This window comes from Schistocerca nitens, chromosome 8 (assembly GCF_023898315.1).
Source record: "Schistocerca nitens isolate TAMUIC-IGC-003100 chromosome 8, iqSchNite1.1, whole genome shotgun sequence".
In the NCBI taxonomy this organism is placed as follows: domain Eukaryota; kingdom Metazoa; phylum Arthropoda; class Insecta; order Orthoptera; family Acrididae; genus Schistocerca; species Schistocerca nitens.
Genome location: NC_064621.1, coordinates 117,803,892 through 117,829,020, shown reverse-complemented (window position 1 = coordinate 117,829,020; position 25,129 = coordinate 117,803,892). Strand labels below are relative to the sequence as shown.

At 41.5% G+C, this 25,129-nt stretch overlaps 1 protein-coding gene across 1 annotated transcript in view; it reads right to left on the bottom strand.

The window, feature by feature from the left end:
* The window catches only part of LOC126199436 (furin-like protease 1), a 286,856-nt gene extending 262,606 nt beyond the window's left edge, over positions 1-24,250 (bottom strand). Inside the window, exon 1 of the mRNA XM_049936353.1 lies at positions 24,083-24,250. Coding sequence (XP_049792310.1) covers positions 24,083-24,250 — 168 coding nt within the window. The remainder of the gene's footprint in view (positions 1-24,082) is intronic.
* Positions 24,251-25,129: the final 879 nt, after the last annotated feature.

The following is a 25,129-nucleotide window of genomic DNA, read 5'->3' as shown; positions in this document are numbered from 1 at the left end:
AAAGTGACTAAAAAACTGCATGAAATACTCAAGAAATATTATACATTCCCAACCAGTTATTCCATAAAAAACACCTATGATTTGATTGACAGTATCAGAGAAATTTCCATTCCCAATGCAGCTAACTTTGCATCTCTTGATATTGTCAACCTGTACACAAACATACCTATAATAGACACACTTCGAATAATAAAAAATAACTTATTACAACATAAAAAGTTAAGTGACATGGAAATCTGTGAGCTGATGGATTTACTTGAATTAGTGCTGTCCCACAATTACTTCACCTTCAACAACAAAATATATATTCAACATGATGGTCTAGCAATGGGCAGTAGTCTAGCTGGCCTTCTTGCTGACATCTACATTAATGATCTCGAAATTAAATTCTTTAAAGCAAACCCAATAGAAACAGACAAAATCATTTATTATAAACGATATGTTGATGACACCCTGTTGTTATATGATGGGACAGCCACTGAAATCGAAGCCTTAGCTGGTAAACTTAATAATGTTCACCCCAAAATACAGTTCACAGTAGAACACCAAACCCAAAAAGGTATCTATTTTCTTGACCTAAACATAACACATCACAACAACAAACATAAATTTCAGATATATAGGAAACCCACCACTTCAGATGTTATAATAAACAATACATCATGCCACCCAAATCAACATAAACTAGCTTTTTTCAAATCAGCACTTAACCGTATCAACAAGATTCAAGCTGACCCTACTGCAAAAATTAATGAAATTAATATATTAAAAACAATAGCATCAAACAATGCTTATGACCCAAGCATAATTGAAAAACTAGATAAAAACATTATATCTAACAAAGCAAAACTAGCAAGCCAGACCTCAGTAGCAGAAGAAACCAAATTCGTTTGTATGCCGTTTCTCGGCAATATCTCATACAAACTTGCTAAGCTATTCAAACCACATAATGTCAAAATAAGTTTTCACACTAACAACAAAATACAGAACAAAATAGTCCACAACACCAAAAGAGCCAGCACACCCTACCAAAAATCTGGTATATATAAATTAAGATGTGACAGCTGCTCCTGCTACTACATAGGGCAAACAGGTAGAAATTTTGAGATCCGATACAAAGAGCACACTGATGCACTTCGCCTAAACAACTTAAATAGATCCACTTTTGCTTCCCATCTAGCAGAGAATAAACATTCCATAACAGACATTAAAACTAACCTTCAAATCCTACACACTGTAGACAAGGGATTCAAGATGGATCTTCTCGAACAATTAGAGATTTTTACCCACAAACATAATTCCCCACATACCATTTTAAATGAGCAGACAGAATTGGCAAATAACTCCTTCTTTCAGAATTTTAAGGATTCTTTGAACTTAAAAAACTAAACAGTCATTCAGTAACAAAATGCCCCCCCCCACCCACACACACACACACACATAAAAGCTTGTACCACTTCTGCCCCCCCCCTCCAGCTCTCTTCTCTCTCCACATCACCCTCTCAACCCCCCCCCCTTTCCTTTTTCCTATACACCCCCCCCCCACCGCCAACTCCTTTTCCACACCCTTTCAAGTACCAGCATTACTTATCATTTCAAGTTAACCATCAACCTCTCATCCCAGACATCATATGCCAAGATCAGCCAATGGAAGGAGCAAGAAATTAGCTGTCATAATACTCACAATACCAATGATCTTAAATGTAACTGAAATATAATGTAAAAAATCTAGTTTTATATACCTGTTAAAATTGCACAGTTAATTTATAAATAAACATTTTACTAGTTTAAGCTAATTTACATTTATTTTCTATGTAATAAAGACAAATCTCTTGTCAGTGCGTGTGATGACCAATAATGCCTCTGGTCAACTTGAAATCTTTGATACTGTAGTTATATTGCAATCTTTGGCTTGTTTATAATGCGTAATCCCGTATTCGTATCTGTGGCTAAGTGTGTTCAGCGATGTTTACGAAAAACAAGATATATGTTTCCAACAGTGCCTCATAAAAGCAATATACATCTAGTGAAAGTTTCAACTTGTGAAATTGTGAAAAACAAGACACAATGGTTTCAAAAATACGTCCTAAAAGAGATATATATACCTGCAGAAAGATTTATCTGTAAGTAACACCTCAAAACGTAAATTAAACTGTAAATATTTCATGTAACTGTACCACATGTAGTGATTATTTGCTCTTATACGTTAAACATAAATTATGCTGTAAATATTTCGTGTTACTGTACCACATGTAGCGATTATTTGTTCTCGTTTCTGTCTAGCCACAGATACTCAACCACCCACACAATGGGTACAAAAAAGCACTAAATGTATATACCAGCTGATGATGAGTTGCTAGGCAGCTCGAAACCGGTCATGGTTAAATAAAATGCATCTACATAAAAGGCGACTGGTTGCAGTAATTTCTGAAAACCTTTTCACTCCACAGTCGCAGTGCTCCATATCCACAATGGATAAAAGTCTTATTTTGCTACCTAGCCAGGTAAAAGGAACAATGAACAAATACAGGAAGTGCAAAGTGAAACTAATGAAAACTATTCTTGCCATCAAATTTAATAAGCAATGTATCTTAGAGAATGTAACTCCTAATTACATAAGAGTTGTAGTTAAAGACCAGAGTGAATCTGCACAAGCAGCCAAGAGAAAATGTGAAATTGTATGGATCAAAAATGAAATTAGATCACATTACAAACGAAAAGACTTGTTAAACAGGGACATCTACATGCTGCACTTAGAGTTAAGCAACTATCTCACTCTAAGCCAAATCACGAATTTCTTAGATCTAACCCAACTAAATGTGCATAAAGAGATGTTGAAAATTGCACATAAACAAAAAGAAAAGCTCTCACTCCTGATTGCCAAAAAATCCCCCATTCCACCAAATGAATGCCCTCCCGTGCAACATAAATTCTTTGAGAGAGTAGTTAACACAACAAGCATTAATTTCAATAGCACAGAATTAAATTTGTTAAATAAGGGACTTAAACATAATATTGCCACAAAACTTGACTACAACAGTGTTAAAGACCTAATAACTAACACCAAAATAGCATGTATAACATCAAAACTAGATCAGAATGATCAAAATGCTCTAGCCCATGATGCAAACAAAATAATAAAGAAAACCATAGATGCACAAAGGCTCCATAGTAATAAACATGATGAATCTGCAACACTGAAACAAATTAACAAAAAGCTAACAAACAGTAGTGCCCTTGTTGTTAAATCTGACAAAGGCAGCACAGCCGTGATAATGTACGAGTCTGATTACATTAAGAAAACCCTAGAATTTTTCAAGAATAACAACATAACTGAGTTGAAATCTGACCCCACTCCCAAATACCAAGCTAAAATAAAAGACATGTTAAAAAATTGTAACTTTCTGCTGACATCCATTGAAGCCAAACAATGTGTTATAATGAACCCTACAGCACCAAAGCTTAGATCACAACCTAAAATTCATAAAGATGGACACCCGATACGCCCGATTGTGAATTCCATAAATAGCCCAGGGTACAAAGTGACTAAAAAACTGCATGAAATACTCAAGAAATATTATACATTCCCAACCAGTTATTCCATAAAAAACACCTATGATTTGATTGACAGTATCAGAGAAATTTCCATTCCCAATGCAGCTAACTTTGCATCTCTTGATATTGTCAACCTGTACACAAACATACCTATAATAGACACACTTCGAATAATAAAAAATAACTTATTACAACATAAAAAGTTAAGTGACATGGAAATCTGTGAGCTGATGGATTTACTTGAATTAGTGCTGTCCCACAATTACTTCACCTTCAACAACAAAATATATATTCAACATGATGGTCTAGCAATGGGCAGTAGTCTAGCTGGCCTTCTTGCTGACATCTACATTAATGATCTCGAAATTAAATTCTTTAAAGCAAACCCAATAGAAACAGACAAAATCATTTATTATAAACGATATGTTGATGACACCCTGTTGTTATATGATGGGACAGCCACTGAAATCGAAGCCTTAGCTGGTAAACTTAATAATGTTCACCCCAAAATACAGTTCACAGTAGAACACCAAACCCAAAAAGGTATCTATTTTCTTGACCTAAACATAACACATCACAACAACAAACATAAATTTCAGATATATAGGAAACCCACCACTTCAGATGTTATAATAAACAATACATCATGCCACCCAAATCAACATAAACTAGCTTTTTTCAAATCAGCACTTAACCGTATCAACAAGATTCAAGCTGACCCTACTGCAAAAATTAATGAAATTAATATATTAAAAACAATAGCATCAAACAATGCTTATGACCCAAGCATAATTGAAAAACTAGATAAAAACATTATATCTAACAAAGCAAAACTAGCAAGCCAGACCTCAGTAGCAGAAGAAACCAAATTCGTTTGTATGCCGTTTCTCGGCAATATCTCATACAAACTTGCTAAGCTATTCAAACCACATAATGTCAAAATAAGTTTTCACACTAACAACAAAATACAGAACAAAATAGTCCACAACACCAAAAGAGCCAGCACACCCTACCAAAAATCTGGTATATATAAATTAAGATGTGACAGCTGCTCCTGCTACTACATAGGGCAAACAGGTAGAAATTTTGAGATCCGATACAAAGAGCACACTGATGCACTTCGCCTAAACAACTTAAATAGATCCACTTTTGCTTCCCATCTAGCAGAGAATAAACATTCCATAACAGACATTAAAACTAACCTTCAAATCCTACACACTGTAGACAAGGGATTCAAGATGGATCTTCTCGAACAATTAGAGATTTTTACCCACAAACATAATTCCCCACATACCATTTTAAATGAGCAGACAGAATTGGCAAATAACTCCTTCTTTCAGAATTTTAAGGATTCTTTGAACTTAAAAAACTAAACAGTCATTCAGTAACAAAATGCCCCCCCCCACCCACACACACACACACACATAAAAGCTTGTACCACTTCTGCCCCCCCCCTCCAGCTCTCTTCTCTCTCCACATCACCCTCTCAACCCCCCCCCCCTTTCCTTTTTCCTATACACCCCCCCCCCACCGCCAACTCCTTTTCCACACCCTTTCAAGTACCAGCATTACTTATCATTTCAAGTTAACCATCAACCTCTCATCCCAGACATCATATGCCAAGATCAGCCAATGGAAGGAGCAAGAAATTAGCTGTCATAATACTCACAATACCAATGATCTTAAATGTAACTGAAATATAATGTAAAAAATCTAGTTTTATATACCTGTTAAAATTGCACAGTTAATTTATAAATAAACATTTTACTAGTTTAAGCTAATTTACATTTATTTTCTATGTAATAAAGACAAATCTCTTGTCAGTGCGTGTGATGACCAATAATGCCTCTGGTCAACTTGAAATCTTTGATACTGTAGTTATATTGCAATCTTTGGCTTGTTTATAATGCGTAATCCCGTATTCGTATCTGTGGCTAAGTGTGTTCAGCGATGTTTACGAAAAACAAGATATATGTTTCCAACAGTGCCTCATAAAAGCAATATACATCTAGTGAAAGTTTCAACTTGTGAAATTGTGAAAAACAAGACACAATGGTTTCAAAAATACGTCCTAAAAGAGATATATATACCTGCAGAAAGATTTATCTGTAAGTAACACCTCAAAACGTAAATTAAACTGTAAATATTTCATGTAACTGTACCACATGTAGTGATTATTTGCTCTTATACGTTAAACATAAATTATGCTGTAAATATTTCGTGTTACTGTACCACATGTAGCGATTATTTGTTCTCGTTTCTGTCTAGCCACAGATACTCAACCACCCACACAATGGGTACAAAAAAGCACTAAATGTATATACCAGCTGATGATGAGTTGCTAGGCAGCTCGAAACCGGTCATGGTTAAATAAAATGCATCTACATAAAAGGCGACTGGTTGCAGTAATTTCTGAAAACCTTTTCACTCCACAGTCGCAGTGCTCCATATCCACAATGGATAAAAGTCTTATTTTGCTACCTAGCCAGGTAAAAGGAACAATGAACAAATACAGGAAGTGCAAAGTGAAACTAATGAAAACTATTCTTGCCATCAAATTTAATAAGCAATGTATCTTAGAGAATGTAACTCCTAATTACATAAGAGTTGTAGTTAAAGACCAGAGTGAATCTGCACAAGCAGCCAAGAGAAAATGTGAAATTGTATGGATCAAAAATGAAATTAGATCACATTACAAACGAAAAGACTTGTTAAACAGGGACATCTACATGCTGCACTTAGAGTTAAGCAACTATCTCACTCTAAGCCAAATCACGAATTTCTTAGATCTAACCCAACTAAATGTGCATAAAGAGATGTTGAAAATTGCACATAAACAAAAAGAAAAGCTCTCACTCCTGATTGCCAAAAAATCCCCCATTCCACCAAATGAATGCCCTCCCGTGCAACATAAATTCTTTGAGAGAGTAGTTAACACAACAAGCATTAATTTCAATAGCACAGAATTAAATTTGTTAAATAAGGGACTTAAACATAATATTGCCACAAAACTTGACTACAACAGTGTTAAAGACCTAATAACTAACACCAAAATAGCATGTATAACATCAAAACTAGATCAGAATGATCAAAATGCTCTAGCCCATGATGCAAACAAAATAATAAAGAAAACCATAGATGCACAAAGGCTCCATAGTAATAAACATGATGAATCTGCAACACTGAAACAAATTAACAAAAAGCTAACAAACAGTAGTGCCCTTGTTGTTAAATCTGACAAAGGCAGCACAGCCGTGATAATGTACGAGTCTGATTACATTAAGAAAACCCTAGAATTTTTCAAGAATAACAACATAACTGAGTTGAAATCTGACCCCACTCCCAAATACCAAGCTAAAATAAAAGACATGTTAAAAAATTGTAACTTTCTGCTGACATCCATTGAAGCCAAACAATGTGTTATAATGAACCCTACAGCACCAAAGCTTAGATCACAACCTAAAATTCATAAAGATGGACACCCGATACGCCCGATTGTGAATTCCATAAATAGCCCAGGGTACAAAGTGACTAAAAAACTGCATGAAATACTCAAGAAATATTATACATTCCCAACCAGTTATTCCATAAAAAACACCTATGATTTGATTGACAGTATCAGAGAAATTTCCATTCCCAATGCAGCTAACTTTGCATCTCTTGATATTGTCAACCTGTACACAAACATACCTATAATAGACACACTTCGAATAATAAAAAATAACTTATTACAACATAAAAAGTTAAGTGACATGGAAATCTGTGAGCTGATGGATTTACTTGAATTAGTGCTGTCCCACAATTACTTCACCTTCAACAACAAAATATATATTCAACATGATGGTCTAGCAATGGGCAGTAGTCTAGCTGGCCTTCTTGCTGACATCTACATTAATGATCTCGAAATTAAATTCTTTAAAGCAAACCCAATAGAAACAGACAAAATCATTTATTATAAACGATATGTTGATGACACCCTGTTGTTATATGATGGGACAGCCACTGAAATCGAAGCCTTAGCTGGTAAACTTAATAATGTTCACCCCAAAATACAGTTCACAGTAGAACACCAAACCCAAAAAGGTATCTATTTTCTTGACCTAAACATAACACATCACAACAACAAACATAAATTTCAGATATATAGGAAACCCACCACTTCAGATGTTATAATAAACAATACATCATGCCACCCAAATCAACATAAACTAGCTTTTTTCAAATCAGCACTTAACCGTATCAACAAGATTCAAGCTGACCCTACTGCAAAAATTAATGAAATTAATATATTAAAAACAATAGCATCAAACAATGCTTATGACCCAAGCATAATTGAAAAACTAGATAAAAACATTATATCTAACAAAGCAAAACTAGCAAGCCAGACCTCAGTAGCAGAAGAAACCAAATTCGTTTGTATGCCGTTTCTCGGCAATATCTCATACAAACTTGCTAAGCTATTCAAACCACATAATGTCAAAATAAGTTTTCACACTAACAACAAAATACAGAACAAAATAGTCCACAACACCAAAAGAGCCAGCACACCCTACCAAAAATCTGGTATATATAAATTAAGATGTGACAGCTGCTCCTGCTACTACATAGGGCAAACAGGTAGAAATTTTGAGATCCGATACAAAGAGCACACTGATGCACTTCGCCTAAACAACTTAAATAGATCCACTTTTGATTCCCATCTAGCAGAGAATAAACATTCCATAACAGACATTAAAACTAACCTTCAAATCCTACACACTGTAGACAAGGGATTCAAGATGGATCTTCTCGAACAATTAGAGATTTTTACCCACAAACATAATTCCCCACATACCATTTTAAATGAGCAGACAGAATTGGCAAATAACTCCTTCTTTCAGAATTTTAAGGATTCTTTGAACTTAAAAAACTAAACAGTCATTCAGTAACAAAATGCCCCCCCCCACCCACACACACACACACACATAAAAGCTTGTACCACTTCTGCCCCCCCCTCCAGCTCTCTTCTCTCTCCACATCACCCTCTCAACCCCCCCCCTTTCCTTTTTCCTATACACCCCCCCCCCCCACCGCCAACTCCTTTTCCACACCCTTTCAAGTACCAGCATTACTTATCATTTCAAGTTAACCATCAACCTCTCATCCCAGACATCATATGCCAAGATCAGCCAATGGAAGGAGCAAGAAATTAGCTGTCATAATACTCACAATACCAATGATCTTAAATGTAACTGAAATATAATGTAAAAAATCTAGTTTTATATACCTGTTAAAATTGCACAGTTAATTTATAAATAAACATTTTACTAGTTTAAGCTAATTTACATTTATTTTCTATGTAATAAAGACAAATCTCTTGTCAGTGCGTGTGATGACCAATAATGCCTCTGGTCAACTTGAAATCTTTGATACTGTAGTTATATTGCAATCTTTGGCTTGTTTATAATGCGTAATCCCGTATTCGTATCTGTGGCTAAGTGTGTTCAGCGATGTTTACGAAAAACAAGATATATGTTTCCAACAGTGCCTCATAAAAGCAATATACATCTAGTGAAAGTTTCAACTTGTGAAATTGTGAAAAACAAGACACAATGGTTTCAAAAATACGTCCTAAAAGAGATATATATACCTGCAGAAAGATTTATCTGTAAGTAACACCTCAAAACGTAAATTAAACTGTAAATATTTCATGTAACTGTACCACATGTAGTGATTATTTGCTCTTATACGTTAAACATAAATTATGCTGTAAATATTTCGTGTTACTGTACCACATGTAGCGATTATTTGTTCTCGTTTCTGTCTAGCCACAGATACTCAACCACCCACACAATGGGTACAAAAAAGCACTAAATGTATATACCATCTGATGATGAGTTGCTAGGCAGCTCGAAACCGGTCATGGTTAAATAAAATGCATCTACATAAAAGGCGACTGGTTGCAGTAATTTCTGAAAACCTTGACGAATGAGGATTTTAGGCTAGCTCCTGACAGAGTCTCTGAGGGTTTTGCTTTTTTTAATACGCCACAAAATTGTCGGCTTTCCTAGTTCATGCTTATCGGGAATCGTTGCGTAGCGAATAGCAGTGTTTAAGTGGAAAACAGCACATGCCAGTTCTGTCTATAAATAGATCGCACGCTCGAAATTACAGGTCAACATCGGTAACGCCGGTTGGTTAGAGGATGTTAGTGGACATTCTAAGCACAAAAATCATGACGTTCCTGGAGGCAAACAGCTTAGCTCAAAGAATCAACAAGGTATCACAAAAACCACTCGTGTGAAACACAACTTGACTTACACACACACACACACACACACACACACACATGACATCATGCAAAATGCAGGTGCTGGTGAGCAGCAAGCTTCTGTCTCCCCAGACTGTCGACATCGTACCACAATGTCGACTGCTAAACTAGACAGGATCACACAAATATTTGATGGGCTCGATGAATATTTCTCCAATACAAACCAATACGTCATAACGGACGGCGAATATTTCACAGAAACGAAATTAAAAAAAATTATTTTGTACATTACAGACATAAACATATCTGAAAGAGCCTGTATATAGGAGGAAGTAATATAACAACGGAAAAATGCTCTGGTTGGAGCACAAAAAAGACACATATGTTCCTGTTAATTAAAAGAATCTGACTGCGAATTGGGTTACCAGCTGCCTCAGCACCTTTAAAAATTTTCTCACAATTTTTAACATGCAATTCACATCTCACTCCCAATATATCGCCTTAGTGTAGCTCCCTCACACCCACTGGTCCATCGCCTAAGTCGCGAATACCCACCCACTCCCATTTGCCCATTCTCACGCATCCACACTTCCAGGCCAACTCAACGTAGTTATCTGTTTGTGTCTCTCGGATACTGTCTCCTTTGCTCTGTCCAACTACTGCTGTATCCTCTCATTGTCACTGCCTCCGTCTTGCTCTCTGTTACTATGTCACTCATTGCTTCCCACAACTGCTCTCTCTTCTCACTGTCACTATCTGTATCTTCCTCGTTGGCATTGTCATAGACTCTGTCTCTCACTATCAATGGCTCTCATCCACTTTCACTTTCTCCTTCTTTTTATCCTCTTTAATAGACATTGTTTCCTTCACTATTTTGCTAGCACCCTTCTGTGATTGGCAACTATGTTCCATTACCATTGTCTCCCTCTCTTTTTCTACACTGCCATCGCCCCCTTCGGTGTTTCTATACACAACCCCTGTCCACTATATCCCAGTAATTAATTTTCCGTCTCATTCCCAGTACCAGTGTCTCCTCTCGTCTCACCATAAAAAAGAGCTAACATTTTTCCGTCCCAATATTTTTGGGAAACTTTTACACGTTCTGAGGAAAGTAGTCTTTTAATAAACAAGAGCGTATTCTCCTCTTTACGTCTCCGATAGGAGGGTTTTTCAGCTCCTTCTTTCCCTGCCACAGCAGGGAATGTCATTCATATGAAAAGGACTTTATTAGTCAGTAAAATTTTGATAGCTTAGTCATGTGAAATTGAAGTAACGCAAAACCGTATAATTCTACGCTTCAGATCGGATTTTATGTGCACAAAACTTTTCCATGTGCTTCAGTGCTACAAAAGCATTGTGTATCCAAAGCCATTCTGCCGATAACGCTTTGTAGCATATTTCTCCATGCTGCGACACTTTAAAACTCAGTTTTTGCATCAAACCGGATTTTACGAGAGTATTTTACGAATACGTGTAGGGTAACTTTGAACCTCCGTATCTCGGACACAGATAGAGATATAAAGAAAATTTTCAAGGCTATTCAACATCGGGATCTTAGGAAGGTATTGTAAAAATTTCAGCCATTTGGGGCTCTGTTTTGTTACCCAATAACCACGATTTTCCAGTTTTCTCAGGAACCACCTATAAACTAAATGATGGCTCCACAAGCCTCTTAATGCGCACCTTAGTCACCATCTAATTAAAACGGAACCAACCGATTTACTCCAATTGCCTAAGCTGGAGGAAGTGTGCAATATTCAAATCCTGAACCCGTAATGTAGGACAGTTACAGTAAGACGATCCTTCTGTTGGTTATACCAATGGTTTATCCAAAACACTTGACCCTGCCTTAATACCACCATAAAACCCGTGGTACGAACGCCGAAAAATCCCGGTTTTATGCGCGGCGTTTTGGAACATATTAGGCAGTCCATGCTGTCACATGCGTACCGAACGCTGTATTCTTCTAATAATGTTCGCTCTTGGAATCTTAACAGTGAAGTAAGTACATCTCATACGCGACGCCTCTCTTGTAGCATCTGCCAGTGCACTTTGATGGGGATGTTAGGAACGCTTTTGCGCTCAGTCACCTCACACGAACGCGGGACGAGTCACGCTGCACCTCTTTGGATGCAGTCTGTTCCATCTATCGACCCAATTTGGTAAGGGTCCGAGACTCGGAGACACGCTCAGGTATCGGTCCAACTAGGATTTCGTAAGCCATCTGGTTAGAGTACATTTCCTGAAAGTTCCTTCAATGTATCTCAGTTTGGTAACTGCGTCTTCTACGATTAGTTTCACATGGTCATTCAACCGTAAATGTACGTTAGCTTGGATATCCACACGTGTGTGTGTGTGTGTGTGTGTGTGTGTGTGTGTTTGGCGCACGCGCTCCTCCTAAATTAATGGACGGATTTAAACCAAACTTCATACACATATATCTTATTGTCAGGCAAGAATCATTATGGGGGTGAAAAGCACCTAGCTATCATAGGTTCATTCAGAAGACATGTCGTCATAAACAATGAGATGTATGAGACACTGCCGCATCATACATGACGTTTAAGTTCAAAAATGGCTCTGAGCACTATGGGACTCAACTGCTGAGGTCATTAGTCCCCTAGAACTTAGAACTAGTTAAACCTAACTAACCTAAGGACATCACAAACATCCATGCCCGAGGCAGGATTCGAACCTGCGACCGTAGCGGTCTTGCGGTTCCAGACTGCAGCGCCTTTAACCGCACGGCCACTTCGGCCGGCACGACGTTTAAGTATATTACTTCTGTACTACTAAATGTGTTCGCAAAAATTTCATAGTCAATATCCAAGTATGCCTTTAAACGCACCTACAGAACTGCACTTCGGTGCCACACACATTTCAGAAGCTATGACGTCATAAACACTACGTGGCGCGTCATGTGTGAAGTTTTAATGCATTTATTCTTTACTACTAAGACACTCCCACGGTCGAGTGAACTTAAGGAAATCCTTGACAGCTGGAGATGCATAAATAGCTGTAGGCGTAAACGACAGCCGTCTATAGAGCTATGAAATGGAGTTGTCATAGAGACTTTTACAAAATCGCGTTGTAGACACCCGAACCAGTTTGGTTGAGCGTACAGAGACTGTTCGGGAACATATTTCTTGGATACTATGCTTACTCATTTGTACATTATGCTTATTCCTCAGTACGAATGTTTCACACTTTCAGAGGTGTGTTCACAAATATATGGAAATGATATGTTTTCAGTTCTTTATTACACAGTTCGTTTTTTGTTTTCGCTTCTAATAGAAAATTGGCAAAATGAAATCCCAGGCAACTCCGCGTTTGTCAAGTAATTTATAATGACTTAGTCGATCATGGAACTTTGAAGTGAAGAATATATCTAAGCGCTGACTGTGAGCGCTTTTTACTCTGATAGATCAATAATGGTTTAGGAAGGTTGAACGTCGGTTAATTTTATTAATTTGTACGCTGCAAGTACTCATAAATTGTCGCCCGTGGCGGTAATGCGGAATTGTATGAATTACGAAAAAGCTACGGCGCGAGAAGGAAAGAGCGAATAAAAATAGCTTTCCTTTTCCGCAGACCTCTACTTCTGCTGACCATCCATTTATCTCTGTCACCAGTAGCCACCTCGGGAAGAACGACGACGGCACAGCACGAGGAGAAAAATAATCTGAAACGCGAATAAAAGGCAAGGAAGATAGAAAAAACGGCAGAGAAAAATTTAATTAAAACGTGCAGATCTCGGAAATATTAACGCTGAAAAATATTCGGCTTGCGGTTCCTCCGAGAGCGACGATATTAATCACTGTGTGTTTTCGCGGTGCAGTAACGAGTTCCACGCGAACCCGCTCACAGCACTGGAGGTATCCGGGACGCAGGCGGAGTACTTGCCACGTGCAAGTGGGTGGGGGGTCATGGGGAGGCGGGTTGTTGAGCTCTGGTGGCGCCTTTTCTCTCTCTCTCTCTCTCACTCTCTCTCTCTGCACGTGACAGGTTCACTGAGAGCTACTTCTCTCAGTAACTACATTGGAGCGCTTGCGAAACACGATGATATTACGTTTTCCGACTGCTGCAGAACATCTCCGCTAAAACAGAATGTATTCATCAAATATTCTTTCAATACATACATTAATATTGCACAAGCTACTCCCACTTGTACGTCCAAGGAGCAACGAAACAACATTTCAGGAGCGCAATAAAACTGAAGAGGGTACAGTACTAAGATTCCTAAAAGGACACTCTCCTGGAAGCATGTAATGCAGATCTACAAGACTTGCTGAGTAGAATTGCCAGCGTATTTAGTGCAGAATATTGGTTAAGATAAACAAAGCGAAGACGAACCTGAGGAGTAGAAGAAAGAAGGATAACATCAAAATTATTGACTATGTACTAGTGGAAGAAATGAAGGTGTTCCCCTACATTTACATCAACACGGGTTGGTCGAGGCAGGGGAGACGTCAGATAACTTGACACCAAAAAACAACACTACCAGTATCAGATAATGATATGGAAACGTGAAAATCAGACCATTGGGAAACCTAGAGAAGAAGAAACTGTGTGCTCTTGTTTAATGTTAAAAATTAGCTGGTTCGATGAAATACGAAAGGAAGAACTACTGAAAAGAGCAGGTGAGGAAAGAACTTCAGCAGAGAGAAGAAGGGCCAGATAAGTAGATCACCTGTTCGACATCCAGGAATACTTTACCTGCAACTGAAAGCGGCAGTGGAGAGAGACAGTAGCAAGGCGGACTAGGAATTAAAAAGCAGACTGCGTGAGAAGATATTTGGTAAAGTAGCTTCATAGAACAGAAAAATAGTAGCAAAGTATAGGACAAAGTGGAGCTCAGCATCAATCTAGACTGATGACTTGAGGCGACGTTTAGAGTAAAAGCTGGGACCAGCTCTGTTGTTCCCAACGAGACAGGGCAGTTTAGTCTGTCTATAATGGTGGTTATTTCACTTTATCCGCTACACTAAACAATTAAATCAGTCAGTTGCCACTCTAGTGGCCTGCAGCTCACTTCCGTCCACATCTTTCTTAGAACCAACCTGCAGAGCGGTCCAAACACCTTACATTCCCCAATAACAGACTGTATGTGAATGTGCCTAGCGTCGTCTTTATACCAGTTCTGCAGCTTCCCAGAATGTTGTCCGTGCCGGCCGCGGTGGTCTCGCGGTTAAGGCGCTCAGTCCGGAACCGCGCGACTGCTGCTGTCGCAGGTTCGAATCCTGCCTCGGGCATGGATGTGTGTGATGTCCTTAGGTTAGTTAGGTTTAAGTAGTTCTAAGTTCTAGGGGACTGATGACCACAGATGTTAAGTCCCATAGTGCTCAGAGCCAATGTTCTCCGTACGTTCAAGTCTTTCCTTTTTGCTCACTACCGCGACGAAGGTGCAACTCTTAGAAGCCAAAGATCACACTATCTGTGCGCCAACTAGGCACTAGCGGGCATCTAAACCAATGTGGCCTGGCGCACCGCCGTAGTTTATGTAACTCCAGTTACGAAGATGTCAGACTCGTCGCTCGTTACGAAATAGGACGTCCATCACTCCAGCACATTATTATGGCGGTTGTAGAGAACATAATGCGTGAAGTTGACTCTATCAGGACACAATACAAAAATTCGGTAATCAATGGAGGGAACTGGACTGTTGTAGGTTCTGAATCTTTATTGCACACAACACTTTGCTTCGTCAGCACGTTCGGCCGAGTGTACAGTCTGAAGCGTAATTTTATGGTAAAAACTGACGCGATATTTAGTGATTACGGTTCTTGGATACGAATTCATAAAGTTTCTTCACAATTTTCTGTGTGTAAATTATTTATTTAGCAGCCAGATGATCCCTATATGACTAGAGAGACCTGGTCTATTGTGGATTTCTGTCCTTGGCAATATTTTCCAGTTCTAACGACGCATATTGCAAATATTATCTCTGCAGGTCCTTTCGCCTTTTGGGCAGAACAGCCTGTTACATCACGCAGTAAACATACTGCTGGAAGTCCTTGTGAAAATCTCAAATTCCTATGGTGATCTATAAGTATCCGTGACGGTTTCAAGTTGCTTTGACGATTTACAAGTTCCTGTGACGATTTACAACTCCTTCGACGAACTAAGTGTTCCTATGCGGAACTACAAGTTCCTGTGACGATGTGTAACTTCCTGTGGCGATCTGTAAGCTCCTGTGACTAGCATGCTCCTCTGTGACTACCACATTAATATTAATGGCTCTACAGGGTGTTACAAAAAGGTACGGCCAAACTTTCAGGAAACATTCCTCACACAGAAATAGAGAAAAGATGTTATGTGGACATGTGTCCGGAAACGCTTAATTTCCATGTTAGAGCTCATTTTAGTTTCGTCAGTATGTACTGTACTTCCTCGATTCACCGCCAGTTGGTCCAATTGAAGGAAGGTAATGTTGACTTCGGTGCTTGTGTTGACATGCGACTCATTGCTCTACAGTCTCTACAGACATCAGTACGTAGCATCAACAGGTTAGTGTTCATCACGAAAGTGGTTTTGCAGTCAGTGCAATGTTTACAAATGCGGAGTTGGCAGATGCCCATTTGATTATGGATTAGCACGGGGCAATAGCTGTGGCGCGGTACGTTTGTATCGAGACAGATTTCCAGAACGAAGGTGTCCCGAGAGGAAGACGTTCGAAGCAATTGATCGGCGTCTTAGGGAGCACGGAACATTCCAGCCTATGACTCGAGACGGGGGAAGACCTAGAAAGACGAGGTCACCTGCAATGGACGAGGCAATTACTCGTGCAGTTGACGATAACCCTAATGTCAGCGTCAGAGAAGTTGCTGCTGTGCAAGGTAACGTTGACCACGTCACTGTATGGAGAGTGATACGGGAGAACCAGTTGTTTCCGTACCATATACAGCGTGTGTAGGCACTATCAGCAGCTGATTGGCCTCCATGGGTACACTTCTGCGAATGGTTCATCCAACAATGTGTCAATCCTCATTTCAGTGCAAATGTTCTCTTTACGGATGAGACTTCATTCCAACGTGATCAAATTGTAAATTTTCACAATCAACATGTGTGGGCTGACCAGAATCCGCACGCAATTGTGCAATCACGTCATCAACACAGATTTTCTGTGAACATTTGGGCAGGCATTGTTTGTGATGTCTTGATTGGGCCCCATGTTCTTCCACCTACGCTCAATGGAGCACGTTATCATGATTTCATACGGGATACTCTACCTGTGCTGCTAGAACATGTGCCTTTACAAGTACGACGCAACATGTGGTTCATGCACGATGGAGCTCCTGCATATTTCAGTCGAAGTGTTCGTACACTTCTCAACAACAGATTCGGTGACCGATGGATTGGTAGAGGCGGACCAATTCCATGGCCTCCACGCTCTCCTGACCTCAACCCTCTTGACTTTCATTTATGGGGGCATTTGAAAGTTCTTGTCTACGCAACCCCGGTACCAAATGTAGAGACTCTTCGTGCTCGTATTGTGGAAGGCTGTGATACAATACGCCATTCTCCAGGGCTGCATCAGCGCATCAGGGATTCTATGCGACGGAGGGTGGATGCATGTATCCTCGCTAACGGAGGACATTTTGAACATTTCCTGTAACAAAGTGTTTGAAGTCACGCTGGTACGTTCTGTTGCTGTGTGTTTCCATTCCAGGATTAATGTGATTTGAAGAGAAGTAATAAAATGAGCTCTAACATGGAAAGTAAGCGTTTCCGGACACATGACCACATAACATCTTTTCTTTCTTTGTGTGTGAGGAATGTTTCCTGATAGTTTGGCCGTACCTTTTTGTAACACCCTGTATATTAGAGTTATGTGTTACAACTGTAGCACATTCCTCACACGGGTTCATAGCACACTGGTGAGGCGTGGGACGGTATTTCAGATCCTTGTTCAATCAACAAGTTTAGATTTTCGGTTGTTTACCCAAATCGCTCGGGGTGGATGCAAGGAATGTTAATTTGAAAAGCGCACGGCCGTTTTCTTCTGTGTACTTCATCTGTCTGTCTCTGATTATTTCATAGTCGTCAGGACGTCAAATCCTGATCTTCCTTCCTAATCATCCTGCATACAGATTATCCAACAGAGACCGCGTGGCAGCAGATATATTCGTTTTTATCCATTCGCTCCCTATCTTTAAACACCATGTTTAGTTTTATCTGAAATGTGTGTTATTTTATAACTAGAGATACGAGGAACTGGGCAGAGTCGTCTTTACTTCGCATTATTTGGTAGATTTCTGCATATATTTTCTTATTGTTTGATAACAGGGCAACAGGTTATATACAATCCGATACCTTTATACTCTGACGAAGTACAGTCATTTCTTGGTTATATGAAAGCACACTTCTTAAATCCGTAATGGGGAAAAGGACTCAAGCCATTACAGCAGCAAAAAGGACAAATTAGTAGTTATTCCTGTTCGCAACATACCTCGCCTTCTGAAGACTGGCAGACGATTTTGTCTCATGTCGTCCACACTACAAATGCTTTGTTTACGTACATGCGTACAGTTGCATCTATATCAAGGAGGAGGGCGCTATATTTCATTAGGTTGGTGGGCGTGAAAACTGAATGTACTTGTAATTAAGACATTTTCCGGAAGAAGGGTCCATAGGTCTAAAAAATGGCTCTGAGCACTATGGGACTCAACTGCTGTGGTCATAAGTCCCCTAGAACTTAGAACTACTTAAACCTAACTAACCTAAGGACAGCACACAACACCCAGCCGTCACGAGGCAGAGAAAATCCCTGACCCCGCCGGGAATCGAACCCGGGAGGTCCATAGGTCTACGTGCCCTTTTTCGGCGAAATTTGTAAAATTAGTCTGCGGATTATGTAGAATATTCTACCGCGGTTTTATTTGATTAACTCAATGCTAGAGTCCAGGGAAGTGTTTCCTTGATGTGCGACGCCATTTCTGATTCAGTTGAATCTTCTAAATCTGTAATTGAAATTCGTAACTATTTTATTCTGAAATACAAAGCAACAACAAATGTTAGACTAACATACATAGGTCATTCCGATTTTGACAAGAGAGATAGTGTATTGAAAAACCTCAGACTGTTAACAATGACGTTTAGTACAGTGAAGCCAGAAAAAGAAATGGTTGTTAGAGATTTATTGAAGTACGTGGATGATGTAGTTCGTAACAACAAAATGCTTGAAGAAGAAGAAAAAGAAGAAGAAGAAGAGAAACAAAAGGTCCTACAGTAATCAGAAAACATACCAGAGAAACTGCCCATGATAATGTACGGACCACAGGACAAAAAAGTGCTATTTTATTTGGTTAGTTGTATTTTGGTATCGGGTTACTTTCTGTTAATTTATTTTTGTACCTTTCTGAGGGTTCCCTGATGGTAGGTTTTACTAACAATAATATTACTGTTATGTATTAATGTTTTATGTGAGTTAAAGTAATATTTTATGAATGGTATGTTTGCTTATTATAAACTAGCGACACCGATTTATGGGAAAAGGGCCTTCAAATGTTATCAGAATTCTGCCTCGGGCGTTGATGTGTGTGGCGGCAGTAGTTTAGTTAGATTTAAGTAGTTCTAAGTTCTAGGGGACTGATGACCTCAGAAGTTAAGTCCCATAGTGCTCAGAGCCATTTGAACCTGTGGTGTCACCGCCAGACACCACACTTGCTAGGTGGTAGCTTTAAATCGGCCGCGGTCCATTAGTACATGTCGGACCCGCGTGTCGCCACTGTCAGTGATCGCAGACCGAGCGCCACCATACGGCAGGTCTCGAGAGACGGACGAGCACTCGGCCCAGTTGTACGGACGACTTAGCTAGCGATGCACACTGACGAAGCCTCGCTCATTTGCAGAGCAGATAGTTAGAATAGCCTTCAGCTAAGTCAATGGCTACGACCTAGCAAGGCGCCATTAGCATTACATAGCTTGTATCTAAAGAGTCTCACTTGTATCATCAAGAGCGATGTACCACAAGTATGGATTAAAGTTAAGTATTCCAGGAGCTACGTACTTTTCTTTATAGCATTCATTATGTATCCTGTTTCAGACTTATCTACTAGCCTGCGTGAGTTAACGCGTGCCTTTCGGCTACTTCCGAGTGGCGTGGCTGTCTTGTTACGCCACAACAGTTGGCGACGACCCAATAGAGTTTGTATTAATTTGCTTGTGTCATGGCCTCGCCACAATCTCCAGATGTACTGTCCGAATTTTATCGCTTGCAGAATCAGCAGACGCAGGCGTTATTGGATGCCCTTGGACAGCTCGTTCAGGGTCAACGTGCACTGCCAAACGATGCGGCAGCCGCCGCTTCACCGCTACCGCAGCCACAACATGCTGTTGCACCCCCGTCCCGGCCATTTGACCCGGCTATGGAATCCTGGACGGAGTGGTCACGCCAATTTGGATTCCATCTCGCCGCCTACAGAATTCAAGGTAACGAGCGGCAGCCTTTTTTATTGGCCTGTGTAGGTGTGTGCACCTACCGTGTGATAGTGAAATTGTTTCCCCGATGCGACGTAGCGACTCTGTCCTACGAAGAAATTTTGTCGGCGTTAGATGCCTATTTCAAAGAAACAGTAACTGTCGTTGCAAAAAGATATACGTTCTTTCGGACAAAACGTACGGCCGGTCAGACTAATAGGGAGTGGGTTGCAACATTGCAAGGCCTTCCTAGGGATTGTGCTTTTGAGTGTGAATGTGGCCTCCCTTATTCAGATACAATGGTACGTGATGCAATTGCGCAGAACGTTTCTGATGATCGTATACAGGAACAGGTTTTGAAACTAGTCAATCCCTCCCTTCAGCAAGTGATAGACATATTGGATAGGCAAGACACACTTGACTTTGCTCAGGAATCATTTGAAACTTCGCCAGCCGTGTGTCACATTAACCGGCCCTCCGGGCGCGCGGCACGGAACGATAAACAGCCCTCGCGCTCGTCCGCGCAGCTGCCGCCTAGCTCTCCACGTGTGCCGCGTAAGCGAGCAAATGCAGTGAAATCATGCCCGCGGTGTGCAACTAGACATTCGTGTGACAATTGCCCGTCACGCCAAGCTATTTGCTTTTACTGTCATAAGAAAGGATATGTTCAAAGTGTTTTCCAGAAAAAGCTCCGATCAGACAATCACAACCATTCCAGGCCCTTTGCTTCGCGCCGGAATCGAACCATAGACAATCAGGCTCGTGCACCTTCGCCCATGGACAGTCATGTACTTAATTCCACTCCACCCAGTGCCACTTTCTCTACCGTGACTGTGTTCGTCCCACAAAACGTGTGCGTCGACGTCGCCGGAAATCTCGTCAGGTCGCAAGTGCTTCTGTACCTGTATCAGTTCAAATTGCACGAGAAAGTCGCTCTTGTCGTCGGCAGGACAATCAACTTTTTGTAGACTTGGACTTTGAAGGCAAAGTGATCCCATTCCAGCTCGATACCGGAGCTGCAGTTTCATTGATCAATCACGACACATACAAACAACTGGGCAAACCTCCGTTGCGTGCCGCAAATGTTCAGCTCACTACTTATTCAGGACAGCATATCCCTGTGTTAGGATGGTGCACTCTTCTTGCAACATACAAGGGACAAACAAAATGGTTCAAATGGCTCTGAGCACTATGAGACTCAACTGCTGAGGTCATTAGTCCCCTAGAACTTAGAACTAGTTAAACCTAACTAACCTAAGGACATCACACACATCCATGCCCGAGGCAGGATTCGAACCTGCGACCGTAGCGGTCTCGCAGTTCCAGACTGCAGCGCCAGAACCATGCACCATTTCGGCCGGCGGACAAACAAAACTTGTGTCATTTTACGTTCTTCGTTCTTCTACTGCAGTGAACTTGTTTGGTTTAGATTTATTTCAATTGTTTAACATGTCTATAGTCAATCAGGTACTATCAGTGAACGAGACTGTGCCTCCAACCAGTGTTTCTCGTCTATGTGAAGAATTTGCAGACATTTTTGCACCGGGCCTTGGTTGCGCTAAGAACTATGAAGCACATTTGGAACTGAAAGTAAACGCGCAGCCGAAATTTTTCAGAGCGCGCAATGTTCCTCACGCATTGCGTGATGAGTTCGCGGGAACGTTACACGATTTAGAATCACAAGGTGTAATTGAACGTGTGCAGGCTTCTCTCTGGGCCTCACCCTTAGTGATTTTGCCACAACCTTCCGGAAAATTGAGACTATTGTTTCCGACAATGGCGCACAATTCATGTCCGCAGAATTTCAGTCATTCTGCAAGGCCAATGGTATTCGCCATCTGACATCTGCGCCATTTTCGCCTCACTCAAACGGTGCCGCTGAACGATTGGTCCGGACTTTCAAGTCACAGATGTTGAAGTTGAAAGAGTCGCATTCTCGGGAGGATGTGTTGTTGCTCTTTTTGTCTTCGTATCGATCTCGGCCCCGAGATCGTCGCTCGCCGGCTGAGTTGTTGCACGGTTGTCCTCATCGAACCTTGATGTCTTTCCTGCATCCGCTGCATCAGGTTCTTGTGCAGCGGCAGACACCTGCTTTTGCTCCAGGCGACGTTGTCTATTATCGCAACTATCGCGGTTCACAGCGTTGGCTCGTGGGGCGCATTCTTCGCTGCCTCGGCCGCGCTATGTTTTTGGTTTTGGGGGCCTCTGGTGAGGTGCGTCGGCATCTCAATCAGCTGCGCCTCTGTCGTCGCCTGGTTCTGCCGCTCCCCGCCTGCTTTCAGCGACGGTGCCGTCCGGTCAGCGCCCTGGGGACCCATCTACTGGCTCGCCTCATCCCCAGGTGTTACCGACGCTGCCTTCCATTTTGCCCCATGGCGACGCGCCACCGCCGCCGCCGGTCCTCCCGCCGCCGCCGCCGCCGCCGCCCCCGCCGCCGCCGCCCCCAGTGGACGCTTCGCTGCTGCCGCCGGGCGCCTCCCTGGGTCACGCGCCGCCGATCGCTTCCCGTGACCAGCTGTCCTCAGACTTGGAACTCTTGCCGGCTCCGGACCAGATGTCGTCTTCGCGCGTCGGGTACCCCGACGCAATGGAGGTCGACCCTTCGGCCCCTCCTGTCTTACGGGCGCATACGCCGCATGTTGACGTGCACCCTGGACTAGGTTTTCAGGCGTTTCCTAGCTCCCCTCGGACCGAATGGCAGGGTGCGGGTGGCACAGCCTCGCCTGTTGTTAGGCTCCCCACCTCATCGCATACGTCAACATGGGGTCCTCCCCACGGCGGGCGGAAGCCTTATAACACGACCGTTCGCCGATTTGCGGGGGAGGAATGTGGTGTCACCGCCAGACACCACACTTGCTAGGTGGTAGCTTTAAATCGGCCGCGGTCCATTAGTACATTCGGACCCGCGTGTCGCCACTGTCAGTGATCGCAGACCGAGCGCCACCACACGGCAGGTCTCGAGAGACGGACGAGCACTCGGCCCAGTTGTACGGACGACTTAGCTAGCGATGCACACTGACGAAGCCTCGCTCATTTGCAGAGCAGATAGTTAGAATAGCCTTCAGCTAAGTCAATGGCTACGACCTAGCAAGGCGCCATTAGCATTACATAGCTTGTATCTAAAGAGTCTCACTTGTATCGTCAAGAGCGATGTACCACAAGGATGGATTAAAGTAAAGTATTCCAGGAGCTACGTACTTTTCTTTATAGCATTCATTACGTATCCTGTTTCAGATCTATCTACTAGCCTGCGTGAGTTAACGCGTGCCTTTCGGCTACTTCCGAGTGGCGTGGCTGTCTTGTTACGCCACAACAGAACCGTTTTTTTACCATCAGAAATATTATTTTCCACATAAATTCGCGCGGCTCCCCCGTCGGAGGTTAGAGTCATCCATCGGGCTTGGTTGTGTGTGCTGTCGTTAGCGTAAGTTAAGTCAGACTAAGTTATGTGTAAGCTTAGTGACCGACGACCTCAGCAATTTGGTCCTATAAGCCCTTACCACAAATTTCCAAATTTTCACATTAAAAATATACGCTGAAACATCTAGCATTAAGGAAAGATTTACTTAACAGTAACGCACATCTTGTTAAAATATACTTGTGTATTAGACTCAGGTTGTTATTCAAATATATTGAAAGTAAGTATTTAAACCGTCCTACCTCAAATAACCATTATACCCTATGTGACTTTCTTTCAAAAAATGCGTCAATTACGAATGCTCTTCATACGAGTCAAGCTTAACGCATAATCCATCTGAGAGGCAAGCTGCTGTGAAACTCATTACGGGCGTGTTCCTATGAATGACGTGCAACACTTATGGCAGGGAGAGGACTCGACTGTCGTGGTACTGTACTCACCTCCCGCTCGCCCAGCAGGTTGTTGTGATGCTCCAGACTGGGCTCGGCCGAACGCTTCACCACGGAGTTATGCTGGAAGTGGTACAGGTCGGGGAAGATCTGCAACAGGCCAATGCGAAAACACGAGTCAGTCTCAGTAAACACCCTCTGCTCGACATTGCGCGGCATTAGTCCACTCATACATGAGAAGAGTTTCTCCGTGGTCACCTTACACTGTGAACATTTGTCAATGGCTTGACTGTGTTCTGGACCGGAACTGAGTCGCAGGTGTATTTTTATAATGTGGTGCCATAATCACCATAGGAATAACTTAAACGCATTGCACAATTAACAACGCCACAGAAAATTCTCCGGTACTCCCTCAGGTATGAAATTGACAGGCACCTAAGACCCTACGAACAAGTAGTAAAGATCTCTACCAAACATCATTGAAGCAAATGTTTGTTTTTTTTCCTTGAATTCAAGCTGGGCCACGTTTTTTAAATGTTGAGCGTGTGTGCTGCCATAAACCATAGAAAATTGTATGTTAAGGCATTTCCGAGAGGATTAAGGAACACTTACAAACACTGATGAGCCAAAACATAATGACCACCTACTTACTTAATGGCTTGTTTCTCCGTCTTTGGAACGAAATACATCATTGACTGAGCGTATCAGAGATCCGACAGTTTGTTGGTAGGTTGGTGGAAGTATGTGGCATTAGATACATACGCACAAGTTATGTAATTCGCGGTAAATAACTGCCGCTGAGTTGGTACTCAGTGATGGCCCCCGATGGCGGCCCCGATGGGTTACATATGATTTACATTAGACGAATTTGGCCGCCGAGAAATCAACTTGAGTCCACTATAATGCTCCTCAAACTACTCGAGACACGGAGAATTATACTGCTGGAAGTTGACATCGCCATCGGGGAACACATCAAGCGTCAACGGATGCAGGTGGTTCGCAGCTGTCAGTATGTCTTCGATTACTGTCACAGGTCCCATGCAGCCGCAGAAGAGTGTCTCCCAAAGCATAACACTGCTCCCTTTATCCTGCGTTCGT